We start from the raw sequence: 19,276 nt of genomic DNA, 5'->3' as shown, positions 1-19,276 counted from the left end.
GAAGAAGAAGAAAAAGAAGATGAGGATGAAGAAGGAGAAGAAGAAGAAGAAGAAGGAAAATAAGAAGAAGAAGAAGAAGAAGAAGGAAAATAATAATAAGAAGAAGAAGGAAAATAATAATAAGAAGAAGAAGGAAAATAATAATAAGAAGAAGGAAAATAAGAAGAAGGAAAATAATAATAATAATAAGAAGAAGGAAAATAAGAAGAAGAAGAAGAAGGAAAATAAGAAGAAGAAGAAGGAAAATAAGAAGAAGAAGAAGAAGGAAAATAAGAAGAAGAAGAAGGAAAATAAGAAGAAGAAGAAGAAGAAGAAGAAGAAGAAGGAAAAGAAGAAGAAGAAGAAGGAAAATAAGAAGAAGAAGAAGAAGGAAAATAAGAAGAAGAAGAAGAAGAAGGAAAATAAGAAGAAGAAGAAGAAGAAGAAGAAGGAAAATAAGAAGAAGAAGAAGGAGAAGAAGAATGAAAAGAAGAAGGAGAAGAAGAATGAAAAGAAGAAGAAGAATGAAAATAAGAAGAAGAAGAAGAAGAATGAAAATAAGAAGAAGAAGAATGAAAAGAAGAAGGAGAAGAAGAATGAAAAGAAGAAGGAGAAGAAGAATGAAAAGAAGAATGAAAATAAGAAGAAGAAGAAGAAGGAAAATAAGAAGAAGAAGAAGGAAAATAAGAAGAAGAAGAAGAAGAAGAAGAAGAAGAAGAAGGAAAAGAAGAAGAAGAAGAAGGAAAATAAGAAGAAGAAGAAGAAGAAGGAAAATAAGAAGAAGAAGAAGAAGAAGGAAAATAAGAAGAAGAAGAAGAAGAAGAAGAAGAAGAAGAAGAAGGAAAATAAGAAGAAGAAGAAGAAGAAGAAGAATGAAAATAAGAAGGAGAAGAAGAAGAATGAAAATAAGAAGAAGAAGAAGAATGAAAAGAAGAAGGAGAAGAAGAAGGAGAAGAAGAAGGAGAAGAAGAAGGAGAAGAAGGAGAAGAAGAAGGAAAAGAAGGAGAAGTAGAATGAAAAGAAGAAGGAGAAGAAGAAGGAGAAGAAGAATGAAAAGAAGAAGGAGAAGAAGAATGAAAAGAAGAAGAAGAATGAAAATAAGAAGAAGAAGAAGAAGAATGAAAATAAGAAGAAGAATGAAAAGAAGAAGGAGAAGAAGAATGAAAAGAAGAAGGAGAAGAAGAAGGAGAAGAAGAATGAAAAGAAGAAGGAGAAGAAGAATGAAAAGAAGAATGAAAATAAGAAGAAGAAGAAGAATGAAAATAAGAAGAAGAAGAAGAATGAAAATAAGAAGAATTCCAGTACAGCAAAAAGTGTATCTGCAGAGAGCTTCGCTATTTCTGACAGTTCTCTGACAGTTCCTTCACATTTACAGCGGTTGAAACATTGTATCTATTTGTTTCCGAATAAAAACATCTGTATCCTAAATGGAAACAAATAGATACAATGTTTCAACCGCTGTAAATGTGAAGGAACTGTCAGAGAACTGTCAGAAATAGCGGAGCTCTCTGCAGGGACACTTTTTGCCGGCTGTAGAAGGGATGAAAATCGGCCGATCGGGAAAAATTCGATTCGTGCATCCGAAGTTTGCTAATTTTCGGATTCGATGCGAATCGAATTTTTCCTAATATTCAAAACGAATTCCACTTCGCCAAGTTCGATTCGCTCATCTCTACTCTTTAGCTATTGACTCTGCAGAGAGTTAGCGACTTCTGTGCACTATGCGCTGACCCGGCTCTGTCATTTTACGTGGCCTACCACTTCGTGGCTGAGTTTCTGTTGTTCCCAGTTGCTTTCACTTTGTAATAATACCACTAACAGTTGAGCGTGGAATATTTACTAGCAAGGAAATTTCATGGATGGACTTATTGCACAGGTGGCACCCTATCACGGTACCACGCTTGAATTCACTGAGCTCCTGAGACTGACCCGTTCTTTCACAAATGTTTGTAGAAGCAGTCTGCATGTCTAGGTGCTTGATTGTGTACACCTGTGGCCATGGAGATGATTGGAACACCTACATTCAATGATTTCGAGGGGTGTCCCAATACTTTTGGCAATATAGTGTGTGTGTGTGTGTGTGTGTGTGTGTGTAAGGGCAGCCATGTCCTCTGCCCTCTTCACAACCCCCCATAGCCATATCCTCTAACCCCCTACACCCCCTACTACCCTCCTTCACACACCCCTACCCCCACAGCCATGTCCTCTACCCCCTTCACACACACCCCACACTCCACAGCCGTGTCCTCTACCCCCCTACACAACCCCTCCACAGCCATCTCCTCTACGCCCCATCACACCCCCCTTCACACCCCCTTTCCCCCACAGCCATGTCCTCTACCCCCCTTTACACTCCCCACCCCCTCACAGCTATGTCTTCTACCCCTTCACACACCCCTGCCCCAACAGCCATGTGCTCTACCACCCTTTACACCTCCACCCCACAGCCTTGTCCTCTACCTCCCTTCATACCCCCCTGCCCCTCACAGCCATGTCATCTACCCCCTTAACACCCCCTTCCCCCCACAGCCATGTCCTCTACCCACTTCACACCCCCTCCCCCCACAGCCATGTTCTCTACCCCCTTTACACCCTCCTTTCCCCCACAGTCATGTCCTCCAACCCCTTCACACCCCTCTCCCCCTCCCACAGCCATGTCCTCCACTCCCCTTCACACATCCCTCCCCCCACAGCCACATCCTCTACCCCCATTATAACCCCCCACAGCCATGTCCCCCACCCCCTTCAAACCCCCCATAGCAATGTTCTCTCCCCCTTCACCCCCCCCCCCACACAACCATGTCTCTAGCCTCTTCACACCCCCACCCCTACAGCCATGTCCTCTACCCCCCTTCACCCCCCAACAGTCATGTCCTCTACCCTCCTTTACACCCCCCACCCCCCACAGCCATGTCCTCTACCCCCCTCCATAACCATATCCTCTACCCTCCTTCACACCCCCAACAGCCATGTTCCCTAAACCTCTTCATACCCCCTCCTCCCCACAACCATGTCATCTACCCTATTCACACCCTCCACCCCCCACAGCCATGTCCTCCACCTCCTTCTAACCCCTCCCCCTTACACCCTCCTTTTCCCCACAGTCATTTTCTCTACCCCCTTCACAACCCTTCCCCCCACAGACATGTCTTCTACTCCCCTTATACCTTCCTTTTCCCCACAGTCATGTCCTTTACCCCTTCACACCCCCTCCCCCCAACACAGCAGCCATTTCCTCTAACCCCCCTTTACCATTTTCACTCCCCACAGTCATGTCTTCTACCCTTCTCCCTCCACAGCCATGTCCTCTTCCTTCCTTCACACATTCCCACCCCCCACAGCCATGTTCTCTACCCACCTTCACACCCCCCACAGCCATGTCCCCTACCCTCTTCACAACCCCTCTCCCCCCACAGCCATGTTCTCTACCCCCTTCAAATACCTCTCTCCTTCACAGCCATGTCCTCTACCCCACTTTTCACACTCCACAATTATGTCTTCTTCCTTTCTTCACACATCCCCACCCCCCCCACAGCCATGTCCTGTACATGCCTTAACACCCCCCACAGCCATGTCCCCTACCCCCCTTCACAACCCCTCTCCCCCCACAGCCATGTTCTCTACCCCCTTCATACCCCCTCCCCCCACAGCCATGTCCTCTACCCCATTAACACACCCCCACGCCCCACAGCCATGTCGCCCCCACTTCACAACCCCCTCCCCCCCATAGCCATGTCCTCTACACCCCTTCACACCCCCTCCCCCCCACAGCCATGTCCTCTACCACATTAACACACCCCCACCCCCCACAGCCATGCCCCCCTTCACAACCCCCTCCCCCCATAGCCATGTCCTCTACACCCCTTCACACCCCTAGACCTCCCACAGCAATGTCCTCTACCCCTCTTCACACACCCCCACAGTCATGTCATCTTCTTCCCTTCCCACCCCCCCATGTTTTCTACCTCCTTTTGCATCCAACTCCCACCCATGGGACACAAAAATCAAACAGTTAAAAGATGCAGAGACTTACACACAGTTCTGTGACAGAGAATGGGAGAAACCACAGCACTGGGCAGGGAGGTGATAGTGGGAGTTGCCGGAGTCAACCAGCAGGTGATTGGTTGCTAGGTGATCTGAGCAATCAATCACCAGCGTGTTAACAGAAAAAGTTCATTTTGGCAGCTCCCACCCAACCCCAACTTCCCGCCTCATCCAGTGCTTTGCTGCCTCTTGCTCTAGGAGAGTGGCAATGAGCAGAGACCGGAAGAAGAAAGCAGCTCATGGTGTGACCACAGGGGTCCTGACTGGACACTGACTTGGTCAGGATCTGGACCGTGGTCTGCCATTTAATGATGCCTGCCATAAATTATATACAAAATAGTACCATTTGAAAAAAACTGCATATCAATAATTTCATTATTACAGTATATTGATCAACAACTACATAACTCATTTGATTAGAGATACCATTGTTTTGGTTAGTCAACAAGCCTTCACGTGCTACAAATCTGCCTTCCACACCTACACCTCCTCCCTCCACGCAGCCAAACAAGCCTACTTCCTGACCCTCATCAAGGCCCTCTCCTCCAATCCTCGCCGACTCTTCTCCACCTTCAACTCTCTACTCTCTCCACAACCACCTCCAGCCAGCACCTCACTCACTGCCCTTGAGATTGCCAATCACTTCAAAAACAAGATTGACACAATTTGCAAGGACATCGCCGCAACTCACACTCCCTCTCAACCCGTCCCCTCTCACACAGCTACCCTCTCATCCGCCCTCTCCCTCAACATAACCCGCAGGGACTTTGTCACTGCTCAAACTCCCTCCAACCCCATTCCCCCTCACTCAGCTACCCCCTCATCACCCCTCTCCCACGGCCCCACCACTGCTCTGACCTCCACTTCCACCCCACCCTACATTCCTCATACTGAAGCCCCCTCAACACTCTGCACCTTTACCCTTCTACCATCAAGGAAGTCTCCAAGGTCCTCTCTGATGCCTGCCTCACCAACTGCCCCCTCGACCCTATCCCGTCACAACTCCTACAACCTTCCTCTCCCTCCATCCTATGCTCCCTCACCCACATCTTTAATCTCTCCCTCTCCTCCGGCACTTTCCCCTCCCCTCTGAAGCATGCACACATAACCCCCATACTTAAAAAGCCCTTTCTGGACCCCAATGACCCGAACAACCTCAGACCCATCTCCCTGCTGCCATTCACGTCCAAACTCCTCGAGCGCCTAGTCTACACCTAAGCTCTCACCTCAACGACAACAACCTCCTCGATCCCCTACAGTCTGGCTTCCGTCCCCTACACTCCACCAAAACTGCCTTACTCAAACTCTCCAATGACCTGCTAACCTCGAAAGCTAATGGCCACTATTCAGTGCTCCTACTCCTTGACCTCTCCGTGGCCTTCGACACAGTTGACTACCCCCTCCTCCTCAAAAAACTACACTCCCTCGGCCTCAGAGATTCTGCTCTCTCCTGGCTCTCATCCTACCTGTCACAACGCTCTTTCAGCGTTACCTATAATGCTACCACATCCCCCTCACTCCCCCTCTCTGTTGGGGTCCCTCAAGGCTCCGTCCTCGGGCCCCTTCTCTTCTCCATCTACACCTCCTCCCTTGGCCAACTCATACACTCTCACGGCTTCAACTACCACCTATATGCCGACGACACACAAATCTATCTCTCAACCCCCCACCTCACCCCCTCAGTCTCTGCCCGAATCACACACACACACCTACTGAGCGACATATCAGACTGGATGTCGCTCCACTTCCTTAAACTGAACCTCTCCAAAACCGAGTTCCTTGTCTTCCCCCCAGCCTGCGCCCCCCCCACTGACTTCTCCATCAAGTCCAACAACGCCACCATCAAACCCGCCCCGCAGGCCAGAGTAGTTGGTGTCATTCTGGACTCCAACCTATCCTTCCAGCCCCAAGTCCAATCTTTAACAAACTCATGCAGACTCCACCTCCGCAACATCGCCAAAATACGCGCGTTCCTAACCCCAGAAACCACTAAACAGCTCATCCACTCCCTCATCATATCACGACTTGATTACTGCAACTCCCTCCATACTGGCCTGCCTCGCCACTGGCTATCCCCGCTTCAGTTGATCCTGAATACGGCTGCCAGACTCATTCACCTTTCCAACCGCTCCGTTTACGCCAACCCCCTCTGCCAATCCCTCCACTGGCTTCCGATTGTGCAGCGGATCAAATTCAAAATCCTAACACTGACGTAGAAAGCCGTCCACCATACTGCCCCGAACTACATCTCTGACCTAATATCCAAGTACCACCCAGTATGCACACTCCACTCCTCACAAGACCTCCTTCTCTCTAGTTCCCTGATCTCCTCCTCCCATGCCCGCCTCCAGGACTTTTCCAGGGTGTCACCCATCCTCTGGAACTTCCAGCCCCAACCCATCAGATTATCACCTACTCTCCTCTCCTTTAGGCACACCCTGAAAACCCACCTCTTCAGGGAAGCCTACCCCACCCCCTGCTAACTTGCCGAAATCCTCCACTCTTCCTACCACTTCAACCCCCACAGCTATCTCCTCCTGTGCCACCATCCCCTCCCTCCTAGATTGTAAGCTTGAAAGAGCAGGGCCCTCAATCCCCTCATGTTTTGCATTGTATTGTTATTGTTCTGTCACATGTTCTGTTCCCCTTTGTAATGTACAGCGCTGAGCGAACTATCGGCGCTTTATAAATACTGTATAATAATAATAGTCACTGCCCACATTTCTTTATGACATTTGAGCATAATTATTGGGGTATATCCTGACAAAAAAGCAACATAAACCTTCCCTGCTACCATATGAATTTGTGAATCACTATAAGTGATTCGGTTTTCCCAACACTCAAGGTTTCTGCAAAGTTGAGGAAAGTGGAAGAATAGCATTGCACCAGTAAGGTTATCTTACTGCTATTGGTATCTTAACCACTTGCCTGCCGGGCACTTATACTCCCTTCCTGCCCAGACCCATTTTCAGCTTTCAGCACTGTCGCACTTTGACAATTGTGCGGTCATGCAACACTGTACTCATATGAAATTTGTATTATTTAATCACCACTGCGTGTTTTATTTTTTGCGCTATAAACAAAAAAAGAGCAAAAAAATTTGATTAAAAAAATGTTCTTTGTTTCTATTATAAAATTTTGCAAACAGGTAATTTTTTTCCTTCACTGATGTGCATTGATGAGGCTGCACTGATAGGCAGCCCTGATGGGCACTGATAGGCAGCACTGATGGGCACTGATGAGGTGGCACAGATAGGCAGCACTGATGGGCACTTATAGGAGGCACCGGTAGGCGGCATTGATAGGCGGCACTGATGAGTTGACACTGATGATGTTGCACTGGTAGGCAACACTGATGGGCACTGATAAGGTGGCACTGATTGACGGCACTGTTGGGAACTGCTGGGCAGTACTGACGGGTCGCACTGCTGGGCAGCACTGATGGATGGAACTGTTGGGTACAGGTGGGTGGCACTGCTGGGCACAAGTGGGTGGCACTGATGGGCACACGTGTGTGGCACTGATGGGCACAATGGGATGGCACTGCAGGGCACAGGTGGGTGGCACTGATGCGTACAGGTGGGCGGCACTGATGGGCACTGATCATCAGGGCACTGATGATCGGTGCCCTGATGATCAGTGTCGATCACAGTTATCGGCAATACTGTCACAGCGTAAGGAACGTGCAGCCAATAACTGGCAACTGTATTTAACCGGTGATCTGCTGTGTCATTCGACACAGCTGATCATGTAGCAAAAGGCCACTGTGATTGGCCATTTACTGTATCACCAGCGGTGCCGGGTACGCTCCGCTAGGGCAGTGCAGGGGACGTGTTCTGGGAGGACATTCATGGATGACCGCGCTGTAGCCGTCTTTTGGCTATAACACGGTAGGGAAGAGGTTACAGTGATTGTAAAGTTATTAATTAATTAATGTATTTATTTTTAATAAGGAACATGTCATTCTTACCTTCTCTGTGCATATTACGCAGAGCAGCCCTGAACCTTCTCTTCTGAGATCCCCAGCCAGAGCTCTCAGCTCCTCCTCGATTCAATTACCCCCATAGCAAGTTGTTTACTATGGGGGCACTTGTATGGTGATCCTGAGCCGGGCTGTAGGAGTCTATTGACAATGCGGCTCAGCCTCACCACCCACTACCTCCTGACATGATTTGATTGACAGAAGCAGGAGCCAATGACTCCCACTGCTTCTACCATATCCAGTAGGGAAATAATTTGAAAAGAGAACCCTAACCACACCTGGATTACACAGGGCGAAATGGGCTTGAGGTTCATTCGACAAGATATTTGTCTTCCCACTTTTGTAAAGCAATCTATGTTTGGCTACAAATGATGACTTATACCACCTGGCCACTGCATCCCTGTTTTAAATGAATGAAGACTTAGTCTCCACAAGTCTTCAAATACATTTGAACCCTTTCTTGATCGACAACTTTTTCTTATGGCTGTTGAAGGCTTCTCATTGTTCACCCAGATACCATTGACCTATACCTAGCAGGAACTATCTCAGAGTGTGCTGATATCATCGACTGGCACTTATGTTTTGCCCTTTTTCCTTGAAGAAGTGGGTTGCGTCCCACGAAACGCATTGGAATCTATAACGCAAAGCATTTTTCATGGTCTTAAGTGGATACTGTATCATCAGTTGTCCATTAACACCTATTATGTCATATGGTTGGGTGTTCTTTGTCTATATATGTACATATTTCCCCTGATAACCATTTACCATTTCATATATTATTTGTACAGTTGAACCTACTTCGCTCCAAGACCGTGGCTGCTGTTCGCTATGGCCGATGCCCGTGATGTTTATTACGTCTAAGACATCGTCTGCTGCCTACTGTAGCCACCTTTTGTTGATTTTAATTATATGCTTTTTTGTGTCTATGGCTGACTAACTTTTTCCACCGATGGGTGGTTTTTTAACCTAATAATAGGTGTTCAATTTTATCCACTGTTTTCACGTTTTCACTTTACTTGTATTAGTATGGTGTGGTACTTTCAAAGCCCCATTAGCTTTTGTGGTTAGGGTTCTCTTTTCAATTATTTCATTAGAGGTGAGTAAAACTGTTACACAAGCATAGGGAGAGTTATTTTCTCTCCACCTCCCACCCTCCCCTTACCCATATCCAGTAGGGAGACAGAGAGAGGTGCACTGCTGCTCTCAGACACAGTCCTAGATTGAAATCTGTCTCAGGAAGTTATGTAGAGGGGGCTGGGGGGAGCTAACCATGGAAGATTTTTTTACCTTAATGCAGAGAATTCATTGAGGTAAAAAACGTCATCCTTTACAACCATTTTAAAGTTTTGATGTTAATATAAATAATCTGGTTCCTGGGCAGGCCACTCCGACAGTGGATTTCCACAGTCTCCTTGGCTTGTGGTATATTGTAACAAAAATGGAAATAGAAGTGCTACACCACTGTTAATAGGTCCAGATACAACTTTATTCTAATAAAAGTCAGAGAGACAATCCATTCTATGCATAAAGGTCAACATTTTTCTGTGTGCAGCAGCCCCCCTAAGCCCCCCTTATACTTACCTGGGCCCCATTCTGATCCAGCAATGTGCACGAGTGCAGCAGCTCTCTGGGTACTCTTCCTCCATATTGACTGAGAAGGGAGCAGGGGCCATTCGCTCTTGCTACTGTCAGTCACAGCCAGTAAGCCAATGAGGAGAGACTTGGGTCGGGCCGAGGCATGCTCCATGAGAATCACATAGTCAAGTACGATAGTGAATGGAGGAAATCACTGTCCTGGCCCCCCACACTCTTGTAGTGTTGGGTAAGTTGGGGCTTGACAGTAACAGCCGCCTCCCTTAGTACACAAGACTCCACATAAGAAAACAAAATAGAGAGCTAATCCCATATGCATAAGGTGTCCCCGACTCTTAAGGTGGCGTCCAAGTGAACTAGTCCAGGGATAGATGTATAGCATGCTAGGGAAGAGGAAAGGGGAAAGAGAGAAAGGAAGTAAATAGGGTAGACTGTGCAACCATATTGCTCTGTATCAAGGCACAAGGACCACATGTGGGCTCTAGGTGTTTCCCAAAAGATATTTGATCCAGGATGGCTGAGAGTTTCTCACTGATCATTATTAGAGATGAGCGAATTATTCAAAAATTCGGTTCGGCTGATTCGCCGAATTCGCGGAATAAATTTGCTTCGAGCCGAATATATTCGCTGCGAATTTAACTTATAAAAAGGGTGTTTCTAGGCTTCAGAGAGCCTTTATATTAGTGCAGAACACTGTACCTTTAATTTAAATGCCCTTGGAGTCTGCTGGGGAAGAGAAATAATACTGTCAGTCAGTATGACATGCAGATGAGTGCCGTCGATCTTAGAATCACCGCACACTTCACTCATTTGGGCAGTCACGGGGCCGATGACGGCAGGGTTGTCAGTGGAGACACGACCGCTGGATGACACCGGGAGCACTGGCCTCTGGCTGCGACTAGTGCTGCCTCGACCCCTTCCTCTGCTGCCACGTCTGCTCGCTCCTAAAACATTGCCTCCTCTGCCACTCCTCTGCATGTTGTCTGACATACTCTTTAATTCAATAAGCACCCCAAAAATAAAACCGGATTTAACTCTTTGAACGTACAATAGTGGTTGTGAAGCAGAAAGTCAGTTTATTTAGCACAATCGGTCAATTGCAGCTTGCCGTTGGCTGGAAACTGTACGTTTCTGTCACTGGAATGCACTAATCACCCAAAAAATATTACCGCCACCCGGCGTGTAAATGGATCTAACTCTTTGAACGTACAATAGTGGTTGTGAAGCAGAAAGTCAGTTTATTTTGCACAATCGGCAAACTGCAGCACCAACTGTGCACGACAGCCACCAAAAAAAAAAAGGGTGTATGTCACTTTAAATTTTCGATTCTTTGATAGCTGTGGCCCTAAGTAACGATTCTGTGTCCCTGAGTAACGATTCTGTGTCTGTCCCTGAGTAACGATTCTGTGTCCCTGAGTAACGATTCTGTGTCCCTGAGTAACGATTCTGTGTCCCTGAGTAATGATTCTGTGGCCCTAAAGTCTCTGTGGCCCTAACTCTGTCCCTTAATACACACAGGTCTGTCTCTCTTGAATGACCGGAGGCTAATGGAGAATTCTAAGATGGCCGCGATTTATAGCTCCACCATTACACAGTGCTGGCTGGCTGCTGATTGGCTAATGCGATCACATGTCATGAATGCATTATGGGTCAGCGCGCCTTGTCTGCGCGCCTTCCCAGAGATCCCCGCCCCATCTTCTCTGTCCATTTTCTCCGTCGCCACACATGTCGCCGCCATTTTTGGGAAAATTCGATTCGTGCATCCGAAGTTTGCTAATCTTCGGATTCGTCGCGAATAGAATTTTTCCAAATCTTCGAAACGAATTCCACTTCGTCATGTTCGATTCGCTCATCTCTAATCATTATCCAGGAATGTTTGGTCTTAAAGTGTTACTAAACCCACAGCAGTAAAATCAGTCTGTATATGCTGTAAAGCATGCTTGCTATACTCACTGTGGAACCTAAGGGGTTAATCCTCTGCATTGTGTAACTAGGCTGTTTGATCTTGTTTTCTCTGATCCTCCCCTTCTTCCAGTGCCCCCCTCTTATCTCATGATAAGACATAGTGTGGAGTCACTCTGCACATGCTCAGTTTGGTGTGTATTGCTAGAGAGGTTTTTTTTTTCTTGGGAGAGTGCATGTGATCAGCACAGGGCCAATCAGCACTGTCCAGACAGAGGTCAAGGGTTCTGCATCCTCCTGTAGAATGAAAATTCCTTCTACAAGCTTTAACCAGTGCTCTTCTGGACACTGTTAGAAGCCACAAGACTGCTCTAACTGCTGATGAGAAAAGATATTTAGCAGTTTATATTTACTAAAATAATTGCATGTCCATGTTCTGTGTACTGTGGGAGAGCAGATATAGTGAATGCAGGGGCCTGGGTTTTGTAACACTTTAACACCTTCCTGCCTGGCCTATAGCAGACTGATAGCTGGGCGGGACACTCGCCATTGTGACTGGGAGTCATATGATGTCCTGTCATAATGTGCCACTCATGCAGCCGTGGGGCTGAGCAGCGGCGCGATCTGTCACCGGGTGTGTCCATGGGACACAGCTGATGACATATCACTACACCGGCCCTTTGCCAGTGTCATGTGACCACTGTGACCAATCACAGCAGATCACATGTCAATTGTATACAGTCACAGTCACATGATACAGACAGGGCCAATCACAGCCCATCTGTATTATGTGATCAGTTTTGCCCAATCACAGCTAATCACAAGAAAAGACTGAATGAATCAGTTTCATTCAGTAACAATGATTGCAAATATCAAGGAAATACATTGATATTAGCAATCATAATGTGTTAAAAAAAAATCTTGATCACTTGCCCCGAGTAGTTCAATGTTACTATGGTAACTACTATGGTGTGTTGAAAAATAAAATAGTAAAAAAAAAGAAAAAATTGAATAAAAATAAAAAAAATTATAGAAACATTTGAAAAAAAAAAAGAATTCAATTATTATTATTTTCACCAAAGAAATGCAGCAGAATACATGACCTAAATTTATGAAGAAATGTTATTTATTTGCAAAATTCTACAACAGAAACGAAGAAAAGTGCATTTTGTTTTTTTTTTTCAAAAGTTTTATTTGTTTTTTGTTCTATTTAGTAAAAAATAAAAAAACTCAGTGGTGATTAAATACCACCAAAAGAAAGCTCTATTTGTGTGAAAAAAGTATAAAAATTTCAAAATTTTCACAGCGCTGAAAACTGAAAATTGGCCTGGGCAGGAATGGGGGTATAAGTGCCCGGTATTGAAGTGGTTAATAATGTCAAATGAAAAGGTAGGAGATTTCCATGACCTGGCTTTAGCAATATGTGCAGCTAGGAACACAAAGGAGATCAACCTCCTTACATGCCTAGAGCCTTTAGAATGGGTTGGTCCAATAGAGTTTGTTGGGGTTTTTTTAAGATTTGTCCCTGTCATTGAGAATATAAAATTGTATACATGGATCCAAAATCTTCAAACTTCAGGGCCATATATCATCTGCAGGGGTGGACTGACAACTCATGGGACCCCCAGGCAATAAGGGATCATGGGGCCCCTGTGTTCTTGCCCACTCTCAAACCACACCCAAAAAAACCTATGAAAGGTATCAGGGGCTTCTCATGGGGCCCCCTACTGACCCCGGGCCCTCGGGCAGTGCCCGAATTCCCCAATGGTCAGTCCGCCCCTGATCACCTGAGTAGGACTTTATAGTTAGCTTCTGTGATAGATGTATTAATATATCTGGAAGCATGTCCCACTAATGTATACCAATCCTCAAGTTCTAATTCCACATTTAGGTTCCTTTCCCACTTGGATTCATTTTACTTTTTTTTGTTATTATTATTATTTAAACATGTTCTTCAGCTCAAAATAATCATACTTTAACTATTACAGATGAGAGAACTACTACAATTGCCCCAAAAACTGCTGGAGCTACTACAAGAACATCTACTGGAGCTACTACAACAATGACTCCTCCTGCAACCACTACTACTACTGCAGCAACAGCTACTACTGTGGCCTTGACTACCTCTGCAGCTCCTACTACCACTACAACAGCAACTACTACTGTTCTTTCTTCTACTACTGCAAAGAAAACTGATACTGAAACCGTCACTACTACAACACCATCAACTACCACACAGCAAACTACTACTGTGGCCCCAACAACTACTGCAGTGCAAACTACTACTGAAGCCTTGACTACTACAACAGCTCCTGCTACTACACCAACTACTACTGTTGTTCCAACTACTACTGCAAAGAAAACTGATACTGAAATCGTCACTACTACAACACCATCAACTACCACACAGCAAACTACTACTGTGGCCCCAACAACTACTGCAGTGCAAACTACTACTGAAGCCTTGACTACTACAACAGCTCCTACTACTACACCAACTACTACTGTTGTTCCAACTACTACTGCAAAGAAAACTGATACTGAAACCGTCACTACTACAACACCATCAACTACCACACAGCAAACTACTACTGTGGCCCCAACAACTACTGCAGTGCAAACTACTACTGAAGCCTTGACTACTACAACAGCTCCTGCTACTACACCAACTACTACTGTTGTTCCAACTACTACTGCAAAGAAAACTGATACTGAAATCGTCACTACTACAACACCATCAACTACCACACAGCAAACTACTACTGTGGCCCCAACAACTACTGCAGTGCAAACTACTACTGAAGCTTTGACTACTACAACAGCTCCTGCTACTACACCAACTACTACTGTTGTTCCAACTACTACTGCAAAGAAAACTGATACTGAAACCGTCACTACTACAACACCATCAACTACCACACAGCAAACTACTACTGTGGCCCCAACAACTACTGCAGTGCAAACTACTACTGAAGCCTTTACTACTACAACAGCTCCTGCTACTACACCAACTACTACTGTTGTTCCAACTACTACTGCAAAGAAAACTGATACTGAAACCGTCACTACTACAACACCATCAACTACCACACAGCAAACTACTACTGTGGCCCCAACAACTACTGCAGTGCAAACTACTACTGAAGCCTTGACTACTACAACAGCTCCTGCTACTACACCAACTACTACTGTTGTTCCAACTACTACTGCAAAGAAAACTGATACTGAAACCGTCACTACTACAACACCATCAACTACCACACAGCAAACTACTACTGTGGCCCCAACAACTACTGCAGTGCAAACTACTACTGAAGCCTTGACTACTACAACAGCTCCTGCTACTACACCAACTACTACTGTTGTTCCAACTACTACTGCAAAGAAAACTGATACTGAAACCGTCACTACTACAACACCATCAACTACCACACAGCAAACTACTACTGTGGCCCCAACAACTACTGCAGTGCAAACTACTACTGAAGCCTTGACTACTACAACAGCTCCTGCTACTACACCAACTACTACTGTTGTTCCAACTACTACTGCAGCTCTAACAAGTACTGAAACACTCACTACTACAACACTGCCAACTAGCACACAGCAAACTACTATTGTGGCCACAACAACTACTGCAGTGCCAACTACTACTGAAGCCTTGACTACTACAACAGCTCCTGCTACTACACCAACTACTACTGTTGTTCCAACTACTACTGCAGCTCCAACCACTACTGAAGCACTCACTACTACACCACTGCCAACTACCACACAGCAAACTACTACTTCATCTCCAACCAGTACTGAAACACTTACTACTACAATTCCAACAACTACCACACAGCAAACTACTACTGTGGCCCCAACAACTACTGCAGTGCCAACTACTACTGAAGCCTTGACTACTACAACAGCACCGGTTACTACACCAACTACTACTATTGTTCCAACTACTACTGCAGCTCCAACCACTACTGAAGCACTCACTACTACAACACTGCCAACTACCACACAGCAAACTACTACTGTGGCCCCAACAACTACTGCAGTGCCAACTACTACTGAAGCCTTGACTACTACAACAGCTCCTACTACTACACCAACTACTACTATTGTTCCAACTACTACTGCAGCTCCAACCACTACTGAAGCACTCACTACTACAACACTGCCAACTACCACACAGCAAACTACTACTGTGGCCCCAACAACTACTGCAGTGCCAACTACTACTGAAGCCTTGACTACTACAACAGCTCCTACTACTACACCAACTACTACTATTGTTCCAACTACTACTGCAGCTCCAACCACTACTGAAGCACTCACTACTACAACACTGCCAACTACCACACAGCAAACTACTACTGTGACTTCAACAACTGCTGCAGTGCCAACTACTACTGAAGCCTTAACTAGTACAACAGCTCCTGCTAGTACACCAACTACTACTATTTCTGCAACTACTACTTCAGCTCCAACCAGTACTGAAACACTTACTACTACAATTCCAACAACTACCACACAGCAAACTACTACTGTGGCCCCAACAACTACTGCAGTGCAAACTACTACTGAAGCCTTGACTGCTACAACAGCTCCTACTACTACACCAACTACTACTATTGTTCCAACTACTACTGCAGCTCCAACCACTACTGAAGCACTCACTACTACAACACTGCCAACTACCACACAGCAAACTACTACTGTGGCCCCAACAACTACTGCAGTGCCAACTACTACTGAAGCCTTGACTACTACAACAGCTCCTGCTACTACACCAACTACTACTGTTGTTCCAACTACTACTGCAGCTCCAACCAGTACTGAAGCACTCACTGCTACAACACTTCCAACTACCACACAACAAACTACTACTGTGGCCCCAACAACTACTGCAGTGTCAACTACTACTGAAGCCTTGACTACTACAACAGCTCCTGCTACTACACCAACTACTACTATTGCTCCAACTACTACTTCAGCTCCAACCAGTACTGAAACACTTACTACTACAATTCCAACAACTACCACACAGCAAACTACTACTGTGGGCCCAACAACAATTGCACTGTCAACTAATACCGAAGCCTTGACTACTACTGTATCTCCTTCAACAACTACAACACCAATTACTACTGTTGTTACTACAGCCACTGCACAGCAAACCAGTACTGAAACCCTCACTACTACAACACTGCCAACTACCAGACAGCAAACTACTACTGTGGCCCCAACAAGTACTACTGAAGCCTTGACTACTACGGCAACTCCTACTACTACAATACCAACTACTATTATTGTTTCGACTACTACTGCAGTGCCAACCAGTACTGGGACACTCACTACTACAATGCCAATTCCAACAACTACCACAGAGCAAACTTCTACTGTGGTGTCAACAACTACTGCAGTGCCAACTACTTCTGCAGCACCAGGTACTACTATTGAAGCCTCAATTACTGCAACAGCTCCTGCTGCTACTACAATACAAACTACTACTACTGGTCCAACTACAACTTTAGCAACTATTACAGCAGTGTCTACTACAACACAAACCAGTACTGTAGCCCCAACTACTACAACAAATCCCACATCCACCACATTAATAACTGCTACAAATGTCCCTACTTCTACTGCAGTTTCAACCACCAGTGCAGCCCTAACTACTACAACATCACCAACTACCACTATAACTGATATTACTACTCCTTTGGCTTCATCTACTACTTCTACTTCCATTAAAACTTCAGCACCAAGTACTACTGCAGGTACAACTTCTGCTGCATCAACTACTACTGCAGCAGCTACAACAACAGCAACTCCATTTAGTACTACAACTGCAACAATCACTACATCAACTACTACTGAAGCCCCAACTACTACTGCATTTCCCACTACCACAACAGTGTTACCTACAACTGTTCTCCCTACCAATATGGCAATGTTAACTACCACTGAAGGTCTAACTACTACAACATCACCAACTACCACTTTACCTGTTACTACTACTCCTTTGGCTTCATCTATTACTGCTACTCCAACTACAACTTTAGCACCAACTACCACTGCAGAAACAACTTCTGCAGCTTCTACAACTACATTAGTAACTACTACCATTGTCCCTACTACTACTGCAGTCTCAACCACCACTGAAGCCCTAACTACTACAACATCACCAACTACTACTGTAATTGCAACTACCACTCCTTTGGCTTCAAGTACTTCTGCTGTTCTGACCACCACTTCAGCACCAACTACTACTGCAGGTACAACTTCTGCTGCTTCAACTACTTCTGCAGCTACTTCAACAACTGCAACTCCAATTATAACTACAACTTCAACAGCTACTACATTAACTACTACTGCAGTTCCCATTACCACAGCAGTACTAACCACTACTGTCCCAACAACTACTGAAGTACCAACCACCACTGAAGCCCTCACTACTACAACATCACCAACTACCACTATAACTCTCACTACTACTCCTTTGGCTTCATCTACTACTTCTGCTCCCACTACCACTTCAGCACCAACTACCACTGCAGAAACAACTAATACAGTTTTAATTACTTCTGCAGCTTCTACAACTACAGCAACTCTAGTTAGTACTACAACTTCAACAACCACTACAGCAGTGTCTACTACAACACAAACTAGTACTGCAGCTCCAACTACTACTGCAAATCCCTCTACCAATACATTAGTAACTACTACTGTTGTCCCTACTACTACTGCAAAGTCAACCACCACTGAAGCCTTAACCACTACAACATCACCAACTTCTGCTATAACTCTGACTACTACTCCTTCAGCTTCACCTACTACTTCTGCCCCCACTACCACTTCAGCACCAACTACCACTGCAGAAACAACTACTGCAGCTTTAACTACTTCTGCAGCTTCTACAACTCCAACTAGTACTACAACTTCAACAATCACTACAGCAGTTTCTACTACAACACAAACTAGTACTGCAGCCCCAACTATTATTGCAAATCCCTCTACCAATACATTAGTAACTACTACCATTGGCCCTACTACTACTGCAAAGTCAACCAACACTGAAGCCTTAACTACTACAACATTACCAACTTCTGCTATAATTGCTACTACCACTCCTTTGGCTTCAAGTACTTCCGCTGCTCTGACCACCACTTCAGCACCAACTACTAGTACAGGTACAACTTTTTCTGCTTCAACTGCTTCTGTCACAGCTACAACAACAGTAACTTCATTAAGTAGTCCAACAACTGCTGCACCAACTACTACTGCAATTCCTAGTACCACAACAATACTAACCACTACTGTCCCAACTACTACTGAAGTGCCAACCACCACTAAATCCCTTACTACTTCAACAGTTCCAACTACTACTATAACTGCTGCTACCATTCCTTTGACTTTATCTACTTCTGCTCCCACTACTGCTTCAGCACCAATTACTACTGTAAGCACAACCTCTGCTGCTTTAACGTCTACGGCAGATGCTAAAACTTCAGCAACCTCAAATATTACTTCAACATCAACAACTACTACAACAGCATCTACTGCAGCAAAAGCTAACATTGCAGCCCCAACTACTACTGTTAATCCTACTTCAACTACATTAGTAACTACTAATGTTGTTCCTACTACTGTGCTAACCACCACTATAACCCTAAGCACCACCACATCACCAACTACCACTATAACTGCTACTACCACTCCTTTGGCTTCATCTATTACTTCTGCTCCCACTATTACTTCAGGGACTACAGGTTAAAC

The 19,276-nt window shown here is 45.3% G+C and overlaps 2 protein-coding genes across 2 annotated transcripts in view; both read left to right on the top strand.

The window, feature by feature from the left end:
* Positions 1-19,276, top strand: part of LOC149460343 (uncharacterized) — a 111,427-nt gene that overhangs the window by 11,551 nt on the left and 80,600 nt on the right. The window contains exon 3 of the mRNA XM_089679914.1: positions 13,489-16,944. Within this exon, the coding sequence (XP_089536040.1) occupies positions 13,489-16,944 (3,456 nt within the window). The remainder of the gene's footprint in view (positions 1-13,488; positions 16,945-19,276) is intronic.
* LOC149460345 (uncharacterized) lies at positions 17,445-19,274 on the top strand. Its single transcript, XM_089679870.1, has one exon. The coding sequence runs from the start codon at positions 17,445-17,447 to the stop codon at positions 19,272-19,274; it is 1,830 nt and encodes a 609-aa protein (XP_089535996.1).

Source organism: Staurois parvus, unplaced genomic scaffold (assembly GCF_062004578.1).
Source record: "Staurois parvus isolate SC_StPar_1 unplaced genomic scaffold, SC_StPar_1.0 ptg000232l, whole genome shotgun sequence".
Taxonomy (NCBI): Eukaryota; Metazoa; Chordata; class Amphibia; order Anura; family Ranidae; genus Staurois; species Staurois parvus.
Note: the sequence above shows the minus strand (reverse complement) of the source record. Positions and strands in the feature narration are given on the sequence as shown.

Excerpts from the sequence above, each read along its gene's own strand:
- LOC149460345 (XM_089679870.1), top strand. The coding sequence starts at position 17,445 with ATGGCAATGTTAACTACCACTGAAGGTCTAACTACTACAACATCACCA.